Source organism: Triturus cristatus, chromosome 9 (genome assembly GCF_964204655.1).
Source record: "Triturus cristatus chromosome 9, aTriCri1.1, whole genome shotgun sequence".
In the NCBI taxonomy this organism is placed as follows: domain Eukaryota; kingdom Metazoa; phylum Chordata; class Amphibia; order Caudata; family Salamandridae; genus Triturus; species Triturus cristatus.
The window spans coordinates 330,621,874-330,641,159 of NC_140592.1; the positions used below are offsets into that span (position 1 = coordinate 330,621,874).

Sequence of the window (19,286 nt, forward strand, 5' to 3'; positions counted from 1 at the left end):
GAGCCACCATGTTGGGTGTGAGCTTGTCTCTGCTTGTCCCCGAGGCTGACAGCACAAATCCGGATCCTCCCTGTGTTTGCTGTTGTTCCCGTGTCTCCTGCTCTCCGGGGGCACCCAGGTCGGCTATAGATGCCGGGTGTTGCGGCCAGTGGAGGCCAGGGTTTCATGGACTAACGAGGAGCTCGAGCTCTATCAGCATTCCCCATAAAAATCTACACACCCGCTGCTTCTCCACAAAACAGGGTCCTGTGTATCAGTAAAAAAATGTACCTGGATGCAGAACTGAAAACTGAGTGAGGCACACCAATACCAATTAGATGCCACAACATCATCAATAACTAGCTCTGTTACGAGAAGGACCTTTGGAATAAGACCACATCTTACATGTTGCTCCACATGTATTAGTTATGTGATTATGTGACAGTTACTGAGAAAACCATATATATTTTTGTTCTTTTGTGAGTCCATCTGTTTGAGTCACTTCTTTCTTTGATATTGTTGTGGCCTATTCCTGTTACGTCAAGGTCCATTTAAGTTACCTGGTCATCCGTTGATTCCACCTGGTGACAGTTGTATTGAGAGACGAGACTATGAAGCTGTAATTATACTGGCTGGAGGGGGATGCCAATAAAGACTTGAAAATTACATGTGCCTGTTCACTTTGTGTCAAGTGGCGACGAGGATGGGATTAGACCAAATTTGCATTTGGCAGAGCCCATCATATTGGTACCGACGCCTAGTGACAAGGATCAAGTAAGGTCGTTCCTTGGTCTTGCAGAATATTACTAAAAATGTATCCCCAATTTTGCAAGTGTGGTTCAACCCTTAAGATTACCGTTGAAGATGGGTACGCATTTTGAATGGTTCTCAGAGTGTGAAGGAGCCTTCGGGGTGGTGAAAGAGAGATTGGAAGCATGCCTACTTTAGGTCATTTCAAAGTTAAACGTAAGACCCTGCTCACAATGGATGCTAGTATGAAAGGCTTGGGGGCTGATGGTGAAGAAAGAGTGGTGGCATTTGCCTCCCACTCTCTTAAGGGTGCGGAGGACCGAAACTCTGTGGTTGGTGGATCGTGAGGCATTGGCTTCTGCCTCGGCCATTTCAAGTACTATCTGTGGAGTCTGCCTTTGTTCTCAGGAGTGATCACATGCCTTTGGTACAGATGTTCGCCTGTAGAATGGTTAAGAACACTACTCTTCGCATCAAACTTTGGGTGGAAAGTTTTATGGAGTTTAATTTCCAGGTAGTATATTTTCCTGGGAAGAAGAATATCCTAGCAGATTTTCTCTCCAGGTCATAGCAAGAGAAAGACTGTGCATCAGATGACAAGTTTCCTGTTTTGTGGGGTCTAGGAGTCTTCCCTTGATAAGGATGAATGGTGGTTGGAGGCAGAAAGAGATGCTGTTCACCAGTTAGTGTCTCGATACGTGCTTGAAGGGTGGCTTAACTTGTGTGATTGTTCAGAGGGAGTTAAGGCTTTCTGGAGTGTCAGAGAGGAATTGAGTATTGTTGAAGGCGATTTGTACAGAAATTACAGGATTATTCCACTGGCTGGGTTGGTTGTGAAGTTAAGCAACTTGGCTCATGAAAAACATCTGGGTAAGAACCTTCCAACGGCTAGTATAAGAGAGTACTACTGGTGGCCGGGCCTTGACAATAAAGTTGAGGAGGTGGCGAAAGACTGTTGCAATGTGTGGGCAATGACAAATCTAGGGTAGTGAGAACAGCTCCCTGTCCCCCATTCCTGTGCCGGATGAACCTTGGTGTAAATTAGGATTGGATCTGGTAGGACCTTTTGATTTGTTGCCATCTAAGAGGTTTGTCATTGTTCTGGTGGACTACACCGCTAAGTGGGTGACGTCAAGTTGTGTGCACTCAATTAACATTATGACTGTTGTGGAATTTCTGAAAGATGTTTTTGCATGTGATGGAATCCCCAAAACAATAATTACGGATAATGGTGTCCAATTTACCTTGCATTAGATCAGAGGTCTTCAATCTGTGGGGCGCGACGCCCAGGGGGGCCCTGGAGTCCTGAGAAGGGGGTTGCGCATTCCCCAGCTTCACTTGTGACTGCAATAAAAAACATTTGCTTTCATTTTGGAAATAGACAGCTGACCTGGGATGGCTAATTTAGATCGTCATGAGCTAAAGTTTTATCAACTGAGTCTCTAGTGCTGGAAAAGCCTGCATGCCAGAGTACCTGCTTGCCTGAAGGAAATGCAAATGTGCCTATCAGTTAATCTGTAAATGGTGCTTGGGAGCCAGTTCTGGCTTTAATTGTTCAAATCACTCCAAGCTTTGTGATGACAAAGATTTGTTTTTTTGAGTGATAGTGCAAAGAGTTAACAACTGGGCTGTGAAGTGCTTGCTTTTAATTTTGACTGCATGTACACTGCCCTTAGTACTCCTGAAGAGGTGTTGAAGGGACAGTTATGTAAGAAAACAAATGGCATTACTTATGCTCTGGTATTACTAAAATCTACATTTTGGAAGCACTATTTTATTGTAAAACTATTTGTACGCTTTGCAGCACTCTCTTACATTGTGTGTAATGCAAGTATAAAATAATGACTTACATATTCACAGTGTTTTCTGTCATGGCCTGTGACCTCGTAGCAGTAAAAATACACGTCGCTGTTATCCAATGCACCAATCAAGATTTGATTCTGTGGCTCTCTGGTTACACATAGACCTCTGCAGTGCATTAACTAATAAAGGTTTCATAATTAGAGGTGGGTGGAATTTGCGTAATTGCGCTAGGCAAAGCTCCGCGAAACAGTAAAAAATCTCCGCGACCACACAAGGTTCCGCGAACACGCGGACTTGCTTGTTCTGCCCATTTGCAATGCTTTTTTCCTGTTTGCGAACGCTGTTTGCGTGCTCGGGGGGGAAATATCTCACGAACACGCATTTTGAAAGCGCAAACAAGCAAAAACTTCCGCAAAGTCGCGTATCGCTGCATTTTTGGCAATTCCGTGTTCTCCGCGGAACACGAAATTACCCAAATTCCGCGAGCGGAACGGAATTTACCGTCCAGGCCTATTCATAATGTCCTTCAGTGCATTTTCCGCTAAGTACGAACTATTTAAATTTATTTTTCATTACACTGCCCATTATTATTGATTGTGAAAGACCTAAAACAATCATTTGGCATAGGGCAGCACAGCAAGAAGACTTACAGCGCTGCCCTACGCCAATTCCTCATAAATGAGGCCCTTTATATTTAGCTACACCTTTTGACTACACCCCCACGCTTACTGGCATTTGGTTTGCCTAACACTGTTTAATATTATTTCCCCACTGTAAAATGTATTTGCTGTGGGAATTTAGGGCGTTTATGATTGTTGATATTTGTCGATGATGAGGAGTACAAGGTTCTAGAAAGTCTTATCAGAAGGGGGTTCTTACGCCTAAAATAATTTGACAAGAGGGTCTCGGCATTAAAAAGTTTGAAGACCTCTTCAGTAGATGAAGGATTTTCTTGGTATTTTATCAATTTCTCACTTTCGCACCGCTCTGTATGCCCCTCAAGCGAATGCCATAGTTGAGAAGACGAACCAACTTGTAAGGGCCAGTGTGCAAAATGCTCTGGAGAACAGATTGCCTCTCAAGACTGTTCTGCAGGAAAAGTTGTGGACTCATCTCAGGGCAAGATGTCTATAACCTGGCTTGATACCCCTGTGCAGCGCAAGATCTACCTGCAGACTACTGCATGCCGCCTTCGCCCACCACCACCCAGCCTTCTACCCATATGGCCAGCACCAGCTCTGGACACTGTCCGGGAGTGCACCTGCACCCTGCAGGCCTGGCTGAATGAGCATTGCAAAAACCCCAGCAACGGCGAGATGATCATACTCTGTAAATATGTAATATATATATATATATATATATATATATGGCAGCTCGGCTTGCACCCTTTCAAATGCGGGAATACACTCGCGGGTGGGTGCCCTCAATGTGGCGATGCAATCCACAAATAATCAAAGCTCAAATCCCCTCCAGTCGCAAAGGAAATAGGCACTCACGGGAGACGTTTAGAAGATAGTTTATTCCGATAAACCAAACAGACGCGTTTCGGCGGATTGCCTTCCTCGGTGTTTGATCGCACACCGGGAGGACGCCATTTTAAGTGCACGCGAAAGCTGTCATCATGAAAACAACAATCATAGAAAGCGGACTTGCACATCAACTAAATAAGCGTCCGCCATTGCTAAATTTGCAATAATAACATTTTCAAATAGTAAATACACAACAATATACAACATTTGATTGTTGAATACGTTTTGAAAACAAATTATATACATGCTCGCACGTACTTGGCCATTTAACAAAATTACGCCATAGATTGGCTACGGCTCCTATGCAACGTTGCTATACACAGATTCTACAATTGATTTAAAGAATCCGTCATCAATGCACGAACAAGGCTGTAAAGAATTGTTACTCAGGTGATATTCAAACTGCGAGATGGTGCATTGTAACGTGAGTAAATGCAATTTCTAAAACTCAACTATCAATATATTGATAGTTGAGTTATCTCCAACCAACTAACCTGATAAATGTAATATATAGATATTACATGACGACAAGGTTTTAGAAATTGCATTTAGTATGTTGCACCAAAGCCGATACACGGCGTTATGAGCAGTTAGATAATGTGACTTTTACTGGGTACCCTAATAATTATTTGTGATGAGGTGGCAATGACAGCCAATACATGGCTGAATATGGTGAAATACCTACCACGCATAGGATAAGGTTTTAATGTCCATTTTCCTACTCGTACTGGGACCCGTGATACTCACGTTACAATGCACCATCTCGCAGTTTGAATATCACCTGAGTAACAATTCTTTACAGCCTTGTTCGTGCATTGATGACGGATTCTTTAAATCAATTGTAGAATCTGTGTATAGCAACGTTGCATAGGAGCCGTAGCCAATCTATGGCGTAATTTTGTTAAATGGCCAAGTACGTGCGAGCATGTATATAATTTGTTTTCAAAACGTATTCAACAATCAAATGTTGTATATTGTTGTGTATTTACTATTTGAAAATGTTATTATTGCAAATTTAACAATGGCGGACGCTTATTTAGTTGATGTGCAAGTCCGCTTTCTATGATTGTTGTTTTCATGATGACAGCTTTCGCGTGCACTTAAAATGGCGTCCTCCCGGTGTGCGATCAAACACCGAGGAAGGCAATCCGCCGAAACGCGTCTGTTTGGTTTATCGGAATAAACTATCTTCTAAACGTCTCCCGTGAGTGCCTATTTCCTTTGCGACTGGAGGGGATTTGAGCTTTGATATATATATATATATATATATATATATATATATATATATATATATATATATATATTCTCTCTTCAACTTTTCTTAAAATGTAATCTCTTAATTGATTTTAAGTCAGCACTCATAAACAGTATCACAACTATCTGGCCAAGTACATCCTTACGCAATTACATCTTCCATATATATTTTCTTTTTTGTTATGGTCAAGTAGGTATCACATTAGTAAACAACAGTTGCAGAAACAGAGAAAGGAACCCCACACCCACCGTCTATGCGTAAGTATGCCCCAAGTCCCTTCGGGGAGGTCTGGTATTAACAGAGGGGTCAATTTTTCGCATTAACATTTCTGCCTATTCCACTAGGTCTTCATAATTCAAAGGATCACTTTGAGTTTATCCAGCAAAAATATTTGTCGATATCTGAAAGGTAATGTCTTATTTCTTTTTTTTTTAAACATATTTTATTGGGGTTTTATGCACATACATAATATTCAAATCCTTTCCATTATGATTACAATTCCAGTTCCATTTTCCATATTGAAAGGTAAAGGCTTATATGAAACATTGGACATACGCATTGCTTTATCAACATTACATGTAAAGTAGTTTTCCATAGTTTTTCACATAATTTGCAAGATTTATTCGAGTTATTGAAGCGGTATTGGATATTTGGTGTTTACTTTGCGCAAAAGGACTGTTCTGTACCACTGCAAACACTGCACATCTGAAATGGGTTCTTTTGATACTGAAATCATCCAGCAACTGGGACGATAACCTCCCACCCGTTGTCACCATATACACTTTGTGCAAACTCTAGTTCTTGTATATTCTTATTTTTTATCAAGCAGATACATAGGGCTTACCATAACACACAATATTAATAATCGTTATTTCATCATCACAATAGATCCTTACTTGCTCCAAAAAAGTATGAATGTGCCATGGAAAAAAACACTCAAATGTAGTTATATCACTATAGTATTCAATAAATACTTTGGTATACTTTGAATTAAGCGCGGCTGTGCTAGATTTAGGAACAAACTATTACAACAATAAATACTTTGGAATACTATCAAAAAAGTGCAACTGAGCTGGATTCAGCAGCAAACCATTACTATTCAAAGTGCATCTCATGGAATTTCCCTCTTGATCTCATCATAAAACTATTTTATTTAAAAATAGGCCTTCCATAGTTCTTGTATATTCCACCCCATTTCCAGCGTTCATCTTGTAGGATGTACCTTGATCTAACCTGCCTAGAGTTCACTAAAGGATGCTGATAATGAACTGTCCTCTCCTTCCATGTGGGGTCTTTGTGGCCCACTGACAAAAAGAGGGAGGGGGTCCTTGGAAACTGTCTGGGATATGTGTATTTTCAAATATAGGTGTGGGGATACGGAGTATGTAAAGTAGGATAAAGAGGGTGTTCATTTCTTTGCCTTTTGAGGCCAGAGTATACTCTTTATAATCTGTGCTGCAGACTACTCTTGAAGCTAAGATCCCAATCAAGTCAGTGGGAAGGGCACTCTGTTGCAAAAATGACTTGTTTGATACCAACCTCAGGCCATTTTTAAAGGTGACATGAAGGAGAATCTCTATAGCACTATGTTAAACTGTTTAGTAATCCAGACATCTGTTTAAATCAAGTGAGTGTCTACAAAGTTGCCCAGATTGTGTTTTTAGATACTGCATAATAATGATTGCTATTAGTACAGCGCACAGATGTAATACAGGAATACTAATTTAGTCCAATTACCCAAAACTTGCTTACGGATTCTACATCCAACTCCTGTCTTGAAAGCCGTAGCCTGTTATTTTTCCATTATTCCGATGTTCATTGAGGAACACCATGCTAACCTATGCGTGACATCATCAGTTGTTTTGCTTTCGTCCCCCATTTTGCAGCTATCGATAAAAGGGACACATATTTACTAGAATATTTATGTATTGTGTGTTTTATGAGACCCTGGATGCCACTCATTATAGAGTTGTGCTATTTTAAATGGCACTAGTTAAGAATAAGCACTTTTCTGCCTAAATACTTGTGAGTTTTAGCCCTTCCTCCTCGATAGCGACAGTAAGTGCCAAACTCTACTGCCTGCCGGGCCAACAATAGTAAATATGTGTATGCAAGTTTATGAGATGCGTTTGGACATTCCAAAGCCCTTTGACCTCTTCACATAGAGTATTTTCTGACTTTTGTACAGGGCCTTCACATTGGAACCGTCTTGCTGAAATGGCTGCCGATGTCCAAAAGAAGATGTCTTCCGCGTTGTCTGATTGCTCATTGGCTCCGGTGGAGGCGCGGTTTTCAGAGAGGTCGGAGAGCCCCACCCCAGCACTGGCCCAGGGCACCGAACCAGGTACAGAGAACAGTGTTTTTCACTCCTTGGGGGAATCCTTTCATGAGGAGGGTGTTAGACAGGAACGTAGTTGCACCAGCACTTGACCGCACCCACTGCTTCCCGTGAATACTACTAGGCATACTGTTGAGGCGGGCATATGCTTTAATATTAAAAGATGGCATGAATGGATTGACACATGCCTTGATCTTTCACCAGCTTGTGGAAATTGTGAAAAGAAGTAACTAATTGCTTGCTCAATAATGAAATGATAGGAATACCCATGATGCCTACTCTTTGTGGATCAGTGCACTTAAATCTAGCAGAGCCCTAGTTTTCTTTGAAAAACAAAACAAACAAAACTGTAGCACTGTGCTCATCCGCGCCCAACAGAGCACTGCTTTTTGGTTGACACTAGTACCAAGGTGACCCACCCATCCATTTCTGTCCGTGACTAATATCCACCAGGTCACCTTACAGCACAGGGTGATGTCAGCCGATTGCTCCTAAATTTGTGTTGATAAGTGACAGCGGAGACATGGTTGGATATGGGGCCTGAATTGTGAGAACATTAAATGATGCAGATAATAAATCTTTACAAGGGACTGGTTATTAAGTGGGCGTTACGGCTGTTCTTTAAAAGGGTCTGCCATTGGCAAATACGGAGGAAAGAGGGGAATACTGAGGCAGATACTATGCATGGAAAGTTAGTTTGAAACAGCAACATTTGATACAAGTTAATTTCTTTGGAGATGATTCACAAAAGCATTTTTGAGGACACAAAGTAATACTACAGGAGCACTCTTTACACACTCCTACATACCTTGGTGAATTGGCCCAAACGTCCACCGCCATTTACTAAAAGTTCAGTGCGGGTACAGTCCTATTTATTCGTAATAATTGTATATGAATATTCACTGAATATTAACATTTTATTCCAATGTTCGATGTGCCAGTGCACAAAGACATACATATATATAATTTCATACTTTAGTAAACTAACTTGCGTATACTCACAACTGTGATATTTTTTATTTTATTGGGATTTTATATGGTGCACTTTTTTAAAGCAACAATCCTATTATATAAGTCCGTTTTGTGACTAAAACAGATAGCAACATGTTTAATTTAAAGAAGTATATGGCACATTCTGAAGCATTTCAGCATCTTTCAGCAGCCTATCGGGTGCATTCTGGCATTTTTGAGATGCAACCTGGTGTGACTGAGTAGCACCCTGACACATCTGAGCTGCTCAGTGCCATATTTGTGTCTCATCCAGGCATGCGTGAAGAGCATTTTGACATATTTGTGCCACATCTTGCAACAATTAATTGCATGCTTGTGTACCGTGCCAGCTCAGCAGCACCTCAGAGCCTGAAGCAAAACTCTGAGCTCCCTGTTACTATGACTTTTTTACCAGCACCTTGGTATATTTGAAACCTGTCATTCTCTTCAGGCAACAGTCTCTGCCCTGTACACCACTGATCCCTTGGGTGTGGTCTTGTCAGGCATCATCTGGTCCTAGCAGTTCTAGTAGTATCCTTTCCCAGTCTGTGTTTATTAACCCGTGCACCTCTTGCAATGAAACTCTCCCGCTCAGAGCAGTCTTGTGTCTGGCAGATCATTCAGCCTACATAATGACATTGCTGCCCAGTCTATCAAGTCTCTTGCTAAATTCTCATCTGCTCTTGTTTTTTACATTCCCCCTCTTCTGCAATGCCCACTCAGTCATATCTTTAGCCCATTCCTGCAGCTGTGGGCTCTGTGGTCTTAACCAGTGAATTACTATCCATCTTTTAAGAACTTCTCTTCCCATAGCAGCACATTTTTCATTTCTTCTGTGCGGAGACCACACCCAACGGACACTGCTTAACTGTGCGTATAGGCATACCTACAGGATGCCATTCTGCCAGCACCATCTTCCATAACCCCTCTACATCTGGACAAATCCTGTTGAAGAAAGTCTGCACTTACCTTCCTGCATCTTGGGCAGACTGTGGGTCCGCCCCATGGGTGTTTCAAAGGACCCCCGCAGCTCCCACGGTGCGGGGGGGGGGGCAGGCTTACCCATACTGGAGGGAGCCCCGTCGGCCCCTACTGATGTGAGTGTGAGGGGCCCCTTCAGCATATCTTGCTGGGGACCCCTCACGTTTTGTTACGCCACTGGTCCGCCCAGGCAAATACAACCAAATTTCAATGGAGTAAGGTATGTTTTACGTAGATAATTCAATTGCACTAGCTTGAGCTTTGCGATATTCAAGATTTTCTTGACATCTATGCATGCCATTCTCCACTCCTTGTATGTGATGGGTTCAGGACAGTCTTCCTCTCACTGTGCTCAGACCAGTAAGGGCACTCCACTCCTATTCCTAATCACTTGTCAGTGCTCTATAGAGATTAGGAACACCTTTGCCTCCTCACGCTAAGTTCAGGTGCACCCCAGGTTGTCTGTGGAGCCTCTTGGAACTCAGGCCATATGTTTTTTACGCGTTGGTTTTAGTATGGTATACTGCAAGAACTGACCGGGTCCCACTCCATTGCTAACTTGCACCTCTGTCAAAGTAATAATTCTGTTATTAGGGTATAAATCACCTGCCCTAACACCCTCTCTTCATTGTGCCATTGCCATGTGTGGGTCTATCCAACTGAATGGGTGCAGGCCTGTACAGATCCATGCCTGGAACAAAAGAGGGCTTTTTCATGATCTTCCTCAACGTTCTCTACCCGTGATTTCCCAGCTTGCCGTATTGTATAGGGGTACCGTGAGGGTACGTTACCTCACATCATGAGTAGCTCTTGCTAGGTAATCTGCCCATGAGCTCCTTCTAGCAGTTAAGTCTTCTGACTGTAATCTTTATCCAATCATTAAACTGTGTGTTTAGTTGCATCACTATATAAAATGTGTCCAAGTCTGGCAGTCCCAATCTCCCCGTTTCCCAGCACAGCTTCAGTCTCCTGTGCTTTCCAGCTCGTACTGGGGTACCAATATTCTGTCCAGTTTCTAAAAGAGAAGTATTAACATGAAATCCTATACTATATAAAAATACTGCAGAAGGAAAACTGTTTTCGCGAGGAATACTTTCCAGTATCCCACCCTGGCAGACAACCGAAGGCACAGAGATACTGGATCCCAATTGTGTCGGTTGAGGTCATGCGGCACTGGTTTCCTGGGACCTGTCCTACTATATCTCTGCAAATTGGCCTAAGCACACCTTGCCCACACTTGACTCAAGGTAGTCAGGGCAAGCATTCAAAGCATTCTCAAGAAGGTAGTGTGGGGAGTAGGGCTCAGAACCCAGTAGTATAACAACAGACACAATATTATATTGTCCAGCTCATTGCTCATCCTTTAGTTAAAAAAAGTTATTTAATCTTATATAAAAACGGTATAATACACAGAGCAACCCTGATAAATCTTTCTAATTCTACCAAAGCAGTGGTGCAGGTCTGTCAGGCTTGCTCATCAATAACTGTATCATCTGCGTGTAGACCCTATATCAAGTGGCTGTTTCCAAGATGATGCCCTAATCCCACAACACTAATCTAAGTGTAAAAGCCAATGGATCGACCATGAGTACAAACACTAAAGGTGAAAGGGTACAACCATGTCTTGTCCTTCTCTCCACCCTCCAGCTGCCTGGTCATCATGATCAGTCTTCACTGTTGACATTGGTTGTCAGTACAGTGACTTTACACAACCTAAGAATCCAGATCCATATATTATTTTCTCTATTACTTGTAATTGGCACATCCAGTGGAGTCAAAAACTTTCTCTACAGCTGTCACCACGAGTGCGTAGTGTCCTTCTGCCAATGCCAATTAGTGCAGGATATGCCAGTTGTTGTAGGTTCTGGTCAGTCTAAAACCACATTGTTAAGATGCATCAGGGTTTCTACCATCTTTGCAATTCTGTTTGCCAGGGCCCTATTCAATATTTTGATTATGAATTGTGGGTGATCTGATTCCTGCTCAGAAGGCTATGTATTCTGCATAGGAATCATAGCGATGACTGCCTGTCTCATCGAAAGTGGAAAGATCCCAGTGTTTCTTGCTCTCAAAATATTGCTTGATCACTTCCCTGATATTGCTTGAAAACACACTATCTTGTAGTGCCTCTGAATGTAGGTGCCATGTGGCTTTGCTTGGATGGCAATATCCTCCTGTGTTAAGTGCCTGTAAAAAAGAAAAAACATCAAACAAGTACCTTCCCAAGTATTTTATGTCTTCGTATTGAAATAGTCTTCCTATGTCACCAGGATGTGATCCAGCCTACTAGGGATTTCTTGTATAGCTAAAAAACAGAAGATTTCTGGGCTAACAGGTATCCACTATGTCCACTCTAAACATCCCTTCCCATAGTTAGTCAGCCATACTTCATTTGGATTGGGCCTTGGTAGGATTCCTTAATTTTTCCCTGTTGGGACGGAAAAGTCCTCTACATGGTGATATACGTACACCCCTGCCCTGAGTGCCCAACTGTACTGATGTCTGGCTCCCTAATGCTGATTTTTTTTTTTGTCATAGGCAAATATGAATCACATGTGTGCTCCATGACCGAGGCCTGTCTCACAGATTGAGGTTTTGTTGGACCGGGAGGTGCGCCCAAAGTGCTTACCTCATAGTGGTAGAAGGCTACCGCCTTCAACAGGAGTTAGGCAGCATGAGCGCTGTGGTGGCAGCATACTGTATAATGATCACTAGGAGTAGACTGGTGCTGTGGGTTTAACTCACCCTTGGCCGACATCTGTTTGGAGTGAAGTGCTATGCAGCGCAGAAGTGGTGTATTTCGGCTGGGTGTATGTGTGCCTCGGAAGGTTACAATTCAGGGATAATGCAGTACTGAACAGTGAGTGCATGGTAAATGCATGTGCTAGGTGTATATGTGCCTATGAGTGGCTTAGTACATGGAGGATGTAGTGCTGTTCAGCTCATGCATGCTAAATGCATGTGCTGGATGTATGTGTGCCTATGAGTGGTACAGTATATGAAGGATACAGTGCTGTGCAGTGCATGCACATCACATATATGTGCTGGATATATCTGTGCCTGGGAGTAATCCAGTACATGACGGATACAGTGCTGTGCAGTGTGTGTAGATTGTATACATGCACTGGGTGTGTGTGTGCTTGTGGATGGCACAATACATGGAGGGCCCTGGGTTCCATTTTGGGAGGCCCAGACCTGTATGGTGAAACATGAACAGGAGGTGGAGAGATTTCCCCAGAGAGATTTGTGAATTGCTGCATTCCTATAAGCTGGGTGGGACACAGTGGGGAAGGAAGACCAGGCTTTCCCTGTAAACTTCAAAAGGTGCTCATTGATTCAGTGAGAGGTCACAGGAAAATGCGAGGGCACATCTCAGGAAGAGGAGATGGGGCTGAAAAGAGAGTCATAAAGAGTAGGGCTGAGAGCCGGAGCCTTGGGCTAATCTTTTGATGCACATATCACTGTGGCTGATATCCAGGTGTGAACTTCAGTCACACCAATGACCTGTGTTGTGGCGTTATCAACCTTGGAGACACTCCTGCTGTGATGGACTGCTTTTCGTGAGGGAGCAGAGGAGTAGAATCCCAACATAAAAAGACCCACACCCTAAATCACATTTGGTGTCTGGGAATGGACTATAAAAAGTGGAGTGCGAGACGCCAAAAATTGTAATCTGGCAAGCATCCAGATGGGCTGTGTGAGGAGGGGAGGCTCTGTACGACTTCTGCCTATGACCAGGACTGGGGCCAAGGCCTGCAGTTCTCCCTGCTGGGTGAGAGGCCATCAACCAGGGATTCCAAGACCACATGCCATGGAGCACCAGCGCCTGTCTGCTTGCCAAGACAAGTGTACCCTGTGAAGAACAGGAGACCGTTTAAGGGATTGAGGTCCAGTGCAGAGGCCTGTCGAGAGAACACCCTGTGTGAGGAAACAGCTGCTGCACCGATTGGGTCATTGCCCGTATGCAGGACAGAGTCGGTAACTTCAGTATGCCAGGAGAGGACCCCTGTGAATTGAGCCGTGTCTTGTGCTGCGTCGATCGGGCCAAAGCCAGTTTGTAGTGTTGAGGTGGCGACTCCATATGCCAGAAATGCCAGCCGCTGGAAATAATGGCCGTAGCCTTGTGCGGTATCAGATGGCAACGCCGTATGCCAGGATGGGCCGCCGTGAAAATGTCACTGTGCCGGTTGGGCATTAGGCCATCCCTGTGCTGTGAGACCCAGTGAAACATTTTTCCAGGGGGGTAACCGGGATCATCGGGTACTGAGATCTGATCTGCCATCGCCTGTTGAAAAAGTGGGGACGCTGAGGGAGCATCTGTGCTCCATCACCCAGACAAAGGACCAAAGACCAGACCGTCCCATCCAACCCCTCCGGGAGAAGAACCATACAATTACCTTGCAACAGAAGCCGTAGAAAGCCTCCAGTCGCTTCGAGAGCACATTTGAGAGACTCTGTACCAATTGAGTGTAGTCGTCTGGACTGCGTGTGGCCGACTCACCTGAAATTAGCTGCACCGGCTGCTTAGTGCCTGTGGACAAGGGGCTCTCAGGAGCTCCAGACTCTTCACGCCTGCTGGTGTGGGTAAGACTGGTCTCAGGCCCAGGGGCACTTGTTGCTTAAGTTAGCGCGGTAGTGCTGGAAAGCTGTTGACTTTAAATTAGTGTCAGAGTTGACCACATTTGGGTCCAGTAGCTCCTGCTTGCCCCATGGCCTTTTTGCAAGGATGTTTTGACATTCCCCAACTAATAAACAATTCATATCCCTCCATGAATAACATGGATGCATCAAGATATTGCACAACGGTGTCCGAACAGACCAGAAAAATATTTGGTATCAGCATTCAGTAAATAAATATTTACAATACATATATCTTTCCCAACAATCAGGCCGTATGTTAGTACAAATCGTTCATCTAGAGCTGCCTTTGTTTAATGTGTTGAAATGGTACCCCTGGTGTGACCCATGTTGTTACTCCCATCACGAATGTGGAATACATGTTCAATTACATTTTGACCTTTTCTGCTTCAGTTACATGTGGTATTTGTAGGGCAACAATGCCAATGTTGTGTTGCCTTAAGTATGAGTGTTTGGGATCACTCTTAAGGCCACTTCTAATTAAGTATCCTAATTGCTTCACCTACCATATTCTCAGTAAGTTGTGCATGAACTTGTCTGCCTTTGTCCTACCTTTTGGTGGGCCACGGGTGTCTCGCTGCTTGGATGTCATGGTGTGCCGCTGCAATGCTTGATGTTTGGATAAGTCTACCATGCTCTGAAGTCTTCTTTAGGAACCTCTGTAACTATCCTTCCCACTCTCTCCCCATCACAGCAGTCATGTTTAATTGTAAATTGCGAAGATCCACCCAGCAATTTCTGACTTCTCCAATCTTCAATAACTCCTCTTGAACCCTCATAACAATAAATAAGTATACTGGTATACTGCATTAATTGAGGACTTAATATGGAGGGGAGGATTCTCCATACCCTCGTAATGCCAGACTCCCATAGTGGTGTGCCCAACTTCAATCAGCACTGGGTGCTGTACTCCCTGCCACCCCACATCTATACATCCCTGTGTCATGTTTCTTCTGCTAGTCGCTGTTTATTCTGTATATCTCACCATGACGGTGTCCATTAGGCATTTCATAACTAAGTGATATAAGACCTGTTTAGTTTTCTTGGCTCCCAGAAAAGCTAACATGTGTATCCTACATGTTTTGTGTAGATTTCTCACCTCCCTGCCTCACATCTCAGTTTCTGTAGCATTATCGTCCCTATCCAAGACCCCATATCCTTTCTCACTTTGTCTGTGCAGGAATTGAGGTGGCCACTTTTATCACTACCCATGAGCCGGACTAGATCTTTGTCACTGAGACCTGGGCTAAGTACTCCTCTGGCCCTGACTTGGCGGATGCCTTTCCTCCAGCCTGTACCATTACTCGATCGAACTGACAGAGTAGGGGGCGGGGGGACTGGCAATTCTATATGAAACCTTGTATACATATTTCATGGAGCCATTACACAACTTTACGTCACCTTGTGAAGCATTATACCTCTCTCTAAAAGTCTGCCTGACTGAATCATTTGCAGGGATTCTTGTTTATCGGCTTTCTGGGCCTAGGTCTGTTTTTACTTCGGAGTTTGCTCACTTAATAGAACCCGATCTTGGGAGACTAAACTTCACCCTTTTGGGAGACTTTAACTTCCATCTGGACAGTGAGTTGTGTAAAGACTCTCAGGCCTTTAAAGACACGATGTTATACTGTAAACTCTCGCCATTAGTAAGGACTTCTACCCACGAAGCAGGCCATTTCCTTGACTGCATTTTTTCCAATGACTACCATCTCCGGGTCTCAGGCTCCTTCCCCTCATTTGGTCTGATCACTATGCTGTTCCCTTTTCCCTCTCTTTGTCCACCACATACAAGATTGCCCCTGGGGAAGTAATAAAGGTTCTCAAAAGGAATTGGAAAGGCATCATTTTCCCGGGCTTTGAAGGACTGTAATTGGACAGACCACGATAATACAGAATTGTCAGTGATCGAGTTTTCTACATGGCTCATTTCAGCCATTCACTCTCTGGCCCTGCTTAACGAATCCTACAAACTGAGGAAAAAGCCAACCTCTCCTTGGTTTTCTGAAAGACTTAGAATACATAGACAAGCCCGCCGCTGCCAAGAACGTACCTGGCATAAACGCTATGAACCGCACTAAAGAACCAGTTATAAGGCCATCCTGGCAGAATACTAAGCGGCCATTAGGCAAGAGAAATCTCTCTACTGTGATAATAAGCTTGCATCAGCCAACTCCTCTAGAGATCATTTTAAGTTGATTAACCTCTTATCCACACCCACAGCTTCCCCAGTACTGAGAGCTCTCAAGCCTTCTGTAATCATATGGCAAATTTGTTCCATACCAAAATTTCTGATATTTATACAATGTTGTATTGTCTCCACTCTGAGCCCTCTATTTCTGCTCAAATGGATATCTGTGCAACCCCTGGCTCCTCACAGTCCAAGAGCATTAGCGAGAGCCTGGACTCTTCTTTCTCCCCCTTGACTTATTAATTGACTGAGAAGTATCTTCTCTGCGTGAAATCAGGCTCCCAGCTGGAACCGTGCTCGCCTAAAGCGATACAGCTGGAAGCTGATATTATTATTCTTCACCTCACATCAACTCTTAATAAGGCTATTACACTATTACTTCTGGCTGTTACCCCAAAAATTGGAAAAAAGCAGTTGTTAAGCCTCTCCTTAAAAAGCTCAACCTAGACCCTTCTGATTAAAAAAAAAAAAAAACTATCAGCCCATTTCTCTGCTGCCTATACCCACTAAGATCTTGGAGAAACACCTGAACATCCAGCTGATGACCTATCTGGAACAACATCTGTTGGATGTTTCTTAGTTTGGATTCAGGAGTAACCGTGGGACCAAGACCGCATTTTTATCAGCGGTCAATAGCATCCTGTCCATGATGGATGCCGGACAGGCTGTGGTGCTGATATTTCTGGATCTATCCACAGTCTTTGATACCATCTTCCCCACCTGGCTTGTTGGCCACTTGTGGGAAATTGGGGTCGCTGAATTGACCCTGAAGCCTAAGTAATCCTTTCTGATGGATAGGTCACAAACACTGGTTGTGGATCAGTTCTATGCAGAGCTCATAGCTACCCCATGTGGAGTTCCTCAGGGTTCTTCCCTGATTTCCACATTGTTCAACTTATAGGTTTTCTTGTCCTACGCATACAACACACAAATGATGGTGTCTATCATAAAGGACATAGAGGCATCGGCCACCAAATTTAAGAACTGCATGCAGGCAGTGGCCATCTGTATGGTAAATAACTACCACACACTCAATGGTGATAAAACTGAGGTCCTGATCTTCGGTAGTCAACCATCCATTTGGGCCAAATCTTGATGGCCGGAAATGCTAGGTCAATTATCCAACCGTAGGACTCTGTACACTTTACCTCTTCTAATCAATGCTAAAATGTTTGTGCTTGTTCCCTAAAACATGGTAACATTTGCTTATAACCAATTGGCATATTTAATTTGCTTAGTAGTCCCTGGTAAAGTGCACTACATGTGCCCAGGGCCTGTAAATTAAATACCACTAGTGGGCTTGTAGCACTGATTGTGTCACCCACTTAAGTAGCCCTCTAAACATCTCAGACCTGCTATTTTACAGCCTGTGTGTGCAGTCGTTTACTGCCATGTTGATCTGTTAAAATAAACCTTTTGCCCGGCCCAAACCTTTTTAGGTCGAGGACCGTCCGGTCTGCCGCGGAAGTCGGAGATTTAATGTTTTGGAGAAGAGGGGCTTGAACCCGCCCCTCTTCTCCCCTCTTCTCCATTGGCTGGCCTCTTGAATGCTGGCCAGCCATTGGAGAAGAGGCTTTGTCACTCCGAACAGGCCCCGTCCTTTTCGGATTCGGGGGCGTATTTTTTCGTTACTTTTCTAATTATCTCCTCCAGGCAAGAGGAGAGAAAAAGAAAGACACGCCCCCGAATCCGAAAACGCCACTGCGTTTCTCCGAGGCATTTCTGCTTCGCCTCGGAGAAAGGCGGTGGCGTGCTCGTCCTCTCCCTCTGATTCTCTGCCCACAGTTCTTCCAGTTCTTCAGACCTCCTACATCGGTGACTACAGGAGCACGCCCGAAAATTCAAGCATCTACAAAAAGCTAAATGTGTGTAAATCAGAGTCGCAACTCTAAGACGTGTGGGTTTTTCCACACAGGACGAAGGTCACCTGGAATTGTATGCACCTCAAAGGCGTTAGAGTGATTGGCTCCCAGCCCCCAGACACCAAACATATCAAGACTGAGCCTGCATTCAATCTAAACCTCCCTGAGTGAATGGGAATACCCCCCACAGCTCGGGCCTGCAGGGAGCGTTAATCTCCGGTCCTAGGTGTGGATTAGGAGAGCAGGCAGACGGGATGGAGAGGCGGCGTGAGCTGGCAGGGCGCTGAGTGAACACAGGTATGGCTGGCCCGAGATTAACCTCGGGCGAGTCACACTGTAGGGGCGGACCTTACTACACAAAACACGTCAAGGCCTGCTAGACTGAGCTGTCCTGCGGGATTCAGAACAGATATTTACTGAGCCTCGAGCTGTATATCCTCCTGCCCAGAAACCCTGAGCGCAGCCATAATCCGATGCCTATGGGGCCTGAGTCTTTCTGCCCTTTCCTGAGCGCCGGTACCCTCCTCCGATCTTACTTTATTTCTCTCTCCCTGTGCTGCAGAGCCGGTTACATGCTGGTGCCGCTGCGGGGCTAGTGGGGCTGGAGCAGAGTAGGTTCCATGTTTAGCTCGCCCAAGGAAGGCTGCCAGCTTGGGCACGTGTTAAGCTCCCGGGGCTTGTGACTGACTCTGCCCCACCCCTACATGCCTTTGAAAACAGGCCTGCCAGGGAGTCGGGCAGTCTCAGGTGCCCTCAGGCTGGGTGACGCCACCCCTCAGACGCGCGGGTACATTCCAGGAGCTGCAGGTCACAAGTTTGCCGATGCTCCCTTTCACCACGTGTGATCCTGCACTTCTGAGTGGATCCCTCCTCCAGCCCTCAGGGGCCCGTCCCTCCCCCTGCTGGCCTCCAGGCTGCACGAACCTCCGGCTGATATTGGGGGGGGGGGAGGGGAGGTAGGACGGACAGGCCT

The 19,286-nt window shown here is 44.5% G+C and overlaps 1 protein-coding gene across 1 annotated transcript in view; it reads left to right on the forward strand.

Annotated features, from left to right (window-relative positions):
* The window catches only part of MON1A (MON1 vesicular trafficking associated A), a 105,339-nt gene that overhangs the window by 9,959 nt on the left and 76,094 nt on the right, over positions 1-19,286 (forward strand). Inside the window, exon 2 of the mRNA XM_085625064.1 lies at positions 7,505-7,660. Within this exon, the coding sequence (XP_085481190.1) occupies positions 7,534-7,660 (127 nt within the window). The 5' untranslated portion in view covers positions 7,505-7,533. The remainder of the gene's footprint in view (positions 1-7,504; positions 7,661-19,286) is intronic.